Genomic DNA, 5,661 nt, shown 5'->3' on the forward strand with positions numbered 1-5,661 from the left:
TAGATAACTGTGTGCCTTCTTTTCACAAAACTGCATAACTGTGGAGCTTTTTTCCTCTCTCTCTACTTCTTCCCAGCCCCCTTGAACCACATTCAAGACCTAGGCAAGGTCTTGAATGTGGTTCAAGACCTTGCCTAGGTCTTGAATGTGGTTCATCCTAACTTTAAATATTACTATAAACATAGGGACTGAAGTGACCCCCTCCTTTACTCCCCACCCTCCTGTGGCACCACCACAGTGCTGCTTTGTAGCACTGGAAGAGAGAAAAAGCAAGAAGGCATTGTCTAAAAACATAATTTAATGTGGTATTTGGGTGGCTGTGGTCAGTGACCAAATTCTTTTGCAGACAGAAACAGGTTTGACGTTAATGACACCATCATTCACACGAGCATTGCATTGCACAGAAAGAAAAGTTTACACTTGACCCCATACAAAGCAGCAGAGGAAAAAACAGTTATGATCCAGTCCCACTTTGTGAATTGTCGATCTGAAAATTCATCATTGTCATTAATACTTATTGATGAAAAATTGCGACCTGTTCAAATCCCGTGTGACACAGTCCAAACTCTGGGCTCTTTCAAACCCTCCTGGAACCATTCAGAGTTTCAAGCTGCCAAGTTCCTCATGTGACACACGAAACACTCAGGCAGACAAAGGGAGAGTGGGGGTCAGAAGAAACGGGGGAGAGTAAGGAAGGGGTTCACTTTGTTTCATTTCTATTTCGTTTCCACAAGGGTGAAAATAAAAACATACAAACTGATAATGAAGCTAAATGACCTGCGGAGACAGTGGACACCAGCAGGAACAGCAGCACGATGGGGTATGGAATTGCCAAACAGCCCAAGTGCACCAGTGGCGGGGCCGTCGTGTCACTTGTGTGTTAATCGGGGTATAAAAGAAAGCCAGAGAAAGTGCTGTACTTATTGTTGTTGCCTCCGTGTGCTTTGCCTCCATCCAGCTTGACATACACTTCGTCGCCGGAGTCCAGGTGCAGCACCACGCTGTTGCTGGCATAGTCGTAGTTCTGGTCTGCGTCCTGGGCGATGGCACTGGCCCGCACCTGCCAACACAGCCGCTGGGCACATCAGCCCCCCTGCCCCTCCGAGTCACTCTGCAGCCTCCCCATCAGTCCTCCACGTACCTCTTTTCCGGCCCCTCCATCAGCCCGCACCATCCAGCCCCGAGTCCCTCTTTCCCAACCCCTCCACTACACCGTGTGTTCCCTCCCGCCTCTGTCCTCGCTTCTCCTTCTCCCCAGCCGGGCAGAAAAGTTTGCATGCCGGGAGTTCGGATTTCTTCGCGGCTCTAGAGGTGCACCCCGCCCCGACGGCGCGCAGGATGCTCCCGCCGGCTCTGTTCCCGGGATTGGCGGCGGCCGGTGCCGCGCCCGCGGGACGGGGACGGAGGGAGGGGAACCCCGGGCGGGGAGGACGCGCGGAACCCACCTGGCCGTTCTTGCAGAGGTCGGCCCACATGCTGGTGCCGTCGCCGCCGCGCATGAGGATGTGGTAGGTGAAGAAGTAGATGCCGCGCACCTGGCAGGTGAACTTGCCGCTGGCCGGGTCGTAGTGGTTGCCCAGGTTGGTCACCACGTCGTCGAACTTGAGGACCTCGTAGCCCTCGTGGGGGCTCTTGAGCCCCACGTAGAAGGCGATGCGCGGCCCGCTGAAGGCGGCGCTCAGCCCGCCCGCCGCCTCGCCGCCCGCCGCCGCCCCGCCGCCGCTCCCGCCGCCGCCCGCGCCCGCCAGCGCCAGCCCGGGCAGCCCCGGCTTCCCCGCGTCGCCCCGCTCCCCCGGCGGGCCCCGCGGCCCCGGCGGGCCCGGCTCCCCGGGCGGCCCGCGGGGGCCCGGCTTGCCCGGCCGGCCCGGCTCCCCCTTGGGTCCCTGCACGAAGGGCGGCGGGGGGTTGGCGCCCAGGTCCTGCAGGGCCTCCACGGCGGCGGTGCTGCCGGGCCCGGGCGGCCGCCCGCCGCTGTACGGGTCGCAGATCATGCGGCAGGTGCCCATCATCTCGTAGTGGGCGCCGGTGTCGGCGGGCGCTTGCAGCAGCAGCAGGGGCACGGCGACCAGCAGCGCGACGGCCATGGCCAGGGCGAGCCCGGCGGCGGCCAGCAGCCGCCTCCTCCGCTGCCAGAGCCGGGCGGCGGCGGCGAGCAGGTCCTCCTTGCCGTGCGAGGCAATGGTGGCGCGGGGGGCCGGCCGCTCCCTGCGGGGGACGGCAAGAAGAGGCGGTGAGACCCCGCCGCCGGCGCCTCCCCGCCCGGCCCCCGCCTCAGCCCGCCCGCCGGCCGGCCGGCAGCCCCGCCATGCCGAGAGCCGCCCCGCTCCGCTCCGCTCCGCTCCGAGGGGACGCGGCGCCCCGAGAGCCCGGCGGGGCTGGGCGGGCGCGGGGGGCGTCGCCTCGGCGAGCGGGCGCCCGGCTCCAGCCCTCGGTCCCGCCCCGACGTGGGGGGCGCGGGCAGGGCGGACCCACCTGCGGGGGGCCGGGGCGGAGCCGCCCGGGGGGCTCCGGGGCGCCGCCGTCGTTGCGGTCCGCGGGGCGCCCGTCTGGCATCGCCCGCCCGCCCGCTCGCTCGCCGCTCCGAGCGCCGGTGGCGGCGCGGCCCCCGGGCGGGGCGGGCGGAGGGAGGGAGGGGAGGGGAGAGGCGGCGGGGCGTCCCGGGCGCTCCGGCTGCGGGGGGAGAGCGCGCCCGCCCCGCCGTCACCGGCGAATCGCTGCGGTGCCGCCCAGAGTGCCCCCGCTGAGACCCGGACGGTCGGGGACGCGTCGCGTTGTCCCGTTCACCTGCCGCCTGGAGTGCTTCCTCCCTGCATCTCTCCATCCCTTTGTCCCTCCATCCCCCTGCCCGCGGCGGGACGGCCCCTGCGCGATGCCCGGGCGGCGGAGCCCCGGTGCCGCCGGGGTGAGCGCCCTGCCGCCGCCGACACGCACAGCTTCGTGTGGGAGGGGGCCGGGGACAGCCCCCCAGGTCACCTCAGAGCGTTCCCCGCGGCTTCCTCAGGCTCCCCGCGTCCTGCCTCGGCGGCCCAGAGACGAGCGGGACAGCATCGCGGGTGCATCTTGCTCCTCAACCCATCCAAGTGTAACCAGGGTCCGCTACACCCGTCCGGGTTTTCCTAAGGCAGGCAGCGCTTGCCAAGTGAAAAGGGAGCCCTAGGAAGAAACGCCTTTAGCAGAGTTCAGGTTAGGTTACAGCACGGTGTTCTGTAGTTTCCCTGCGTAATGACGGGTCCAAATCAAGTGGGTTTTCCCTCGGGAAAACTGTGATTAATTGCCTGTGATTTTCCGAGTAAACGCCGGTAGCACAGCGGGAGCTCGGGCATCGCAAACTGCCTGCGGAGATCTCCCCGGGAGGGAAAGTTGGGATCTCACCCACGTGTCCCGGAGCGGCGGGTTCAGCACCCGACCTGGCAGGAAAGGAAAGGGCGATGCAGGGATTACACACATCGCCTCGGGGCGACATCCCGGTGCCGCACGCTCTCCCGGTGCCTTGGAAGGGTGGATTCCCAGCGGGCTCGCCGAGCTGGAGGCAGTGCGTTCGCTCTTACAGCTGCAGGTCGAGGGAGCGAGCCGCCCAGTCTGATCCAACGCCTGCTGGAGCGCATGGCCTGGAGGCATCCTATGCAAATAGGGACATGCAGGCTTCTTCCAAGAACTGAGGAAATGCCCCAAAAGGACTTGGGACTCTTTTGATAGTTCTTCTTGAAATTTAAGGAGGGGACATCAAGGTTTTTCTGTCTGGAGTGCAGCACTTCAGGACCAGATCTCATCTCAGTTACATCCCTGCGTGCATCCAGAATTTTTCTTGGAGTTATTCGGGCTTTGCTCTGCTGTTGCTGAGATCAGGGTTCAGCCTTGTCCTTTCAATTGTCTCTGATTATTTTCATCCACACTTATATACTTGAAGCTGGAAGGAAAATTAATTTTATAAATGAAAATCTTTCCCTGAGAATTGTATGGATAGTCAGATTAAAGTAACTATGTCTATTTCTTAGCACAACAGAGCTAAATGTTTTAAGAGACGAGATTGTGAGGAAGACGTAAGTCCTTTTCCTCTCCTCTGAATTATGAGTTGCACCCCATAGAGTTATTTTAAGCTCCCACACGTGTCTAAAGCCTTGTAAAATGATTTCTAATAGTTGTTTCTGTTTCAGCTTTAGTATAATTTTCCATATATTAACTGTGCTAAATACAAATAAATTCACAAATAAATTGCACTGCTTTGCTGCTCATCCCTACTTAAGCTTCTGTTAATTTCCCTTTTGTACTGGTATTTGTCACTCGCTCTGTTCTTCCCGTGTATGTGAATCCTTGCTATTCCCCCGGAGCTCCGCAAACCCCCCTAAAGTGGCTTTTTAATCTCCTGTTTTCCAAAGGCAGCAAGCCACGCCGTAGCTTTTCTAAACCTTTTCTGAATAATTAAGTTCTTGCATCGTTTGGGCTCTTTTGCAACGTCCCTTATTGTAGCAACTCACTTCTCTAATGAAGTGACCGGGACTGGGAACTTTATTCCAAGTACAGGCTCACCAGCCCTTTCTGCAAAGCCAGAATAATTTTATGTGATGGGGTCTTTTATTCCCATAGATCAACATGGACAGATGAAGAAGAAGAAGAAATATATTCCAACTTTCTGCAGGACAAAATCGGCACTGATCTTAATAAGGAGGGTTGAGCATTTGAACAAGTAGGAAGAAAAGATTACAGAGATATCAGAAGTTAGATTAGGTGTCAAATTCTAGCAATTTTGTTTGGGAATAATTTAATTATTCCTCTGTGATGTGGTGAGATGGACTGATCACCTAGTTAATCCCTCGTCAGATTGCTTGAAGGTAAACACAATGTGACTTTAATGTATAATTCCAGTAGGATCTATATTCCTGCAGACCTGGAGTTATTGCCTGGCTGGTGCAATGCATCCTGTGCCCCAAGACGCAGCACTTGTGATCCTTGAGGCAGCTGGTGCCATTTACTGAACCTACACAAGTAATTTGGAATATAGGCACAAAAAGGTACCTGGGAACACTTAGATTACAGTTTGGTACAGGCTGCTGCTGCACTGCTGGGAGCCTGCTTCCCATGTGCAATGGGATGCACCACAGCACACAAGGAGCAGGGAATTACCAAACCAGCTCCTGAGGCAGTGTCTGAGGCACTGCCAGCCCTGCAGGGAGGTGTCTGTCTGCAACTGGGGTGACAAGCACCAGGGCCCCTCCCAGACTCAGGCACTTCACCTCTTCCAGACAGTGAGTCAGGCTGGTGCTCCCGTGCTGGCTGCTGAGGGCTGGCAAGACTCAGGAGCCTCTGGGTGAGCCCAAAGAGGGATAAAGCACCCACAGGGCATCCCTGTGAAACACAAAGGCTGTCAGACCTCGGCATTAGACATTGGCTGAACGGCAGCTTTGGTGATTGCTGGTGTTGGTAAAAGCTTGTGTGGATTTAACTTGAAACTTCTTTTTCAGATCTTGTAAGGACATGGGAACCTGACTGCTCAGGGAAGCACTTGGCAGTTCAGACACAGTTCCCAAATTTGGACAAGCAAAGAACACAGGCACTGCATTGAAGCTTCAAAATTTCAGGAGCACAAGAATTTCCATTCTTTAATTTCTGCTTCAAGGGACAGTCACCCACCCACCTCAGGGCTGGTAACCTTCAGGAGATGTG

The 5,661-nt window shown here is 57.9% G+C and overlaps 1 protein-coding gene across 1 annotated transcript; it reads right to left on the bottom strand.

The window, feature by feature from the left end:
- Positions 1-280: 280 nt before the first annotated feature.
- Positions 281-2,084, bottom strand: C1QL2 (complement C1q like 2). Its single transcript, XM_063161353.1, has 2 exons — positions 1,446-2,084; positions 281-1,060 (listed from the first exon to the last, which is right to left on the bottom strand). Exons 1-2 carry the CDS (start codon positions 2,082-2,084, stop codon positions 881-883), a joined length of 819 nt encoding a protein of 272 aa, XP_063017423.1. The 3' UTR covers positions 281-880.
- Between the last annotated feature and the right edge of the window lie 3,577 nt (positions 2,085-5,661).

The sequence above is a fragment of the Melospiza melodia genome, chromosome 8, assembly GCF_035770615.1.
Source record: "Melospiza melodia melodia isolate bMelMel2 chromosome 8, bMelMel2.pri, whole genome shotgun sequence".
NCBI lineage: Eukaryota > Metazoa > Chordata > Aves > Passeriformes > Passerellidae > Melospiza > Melospiza melodia.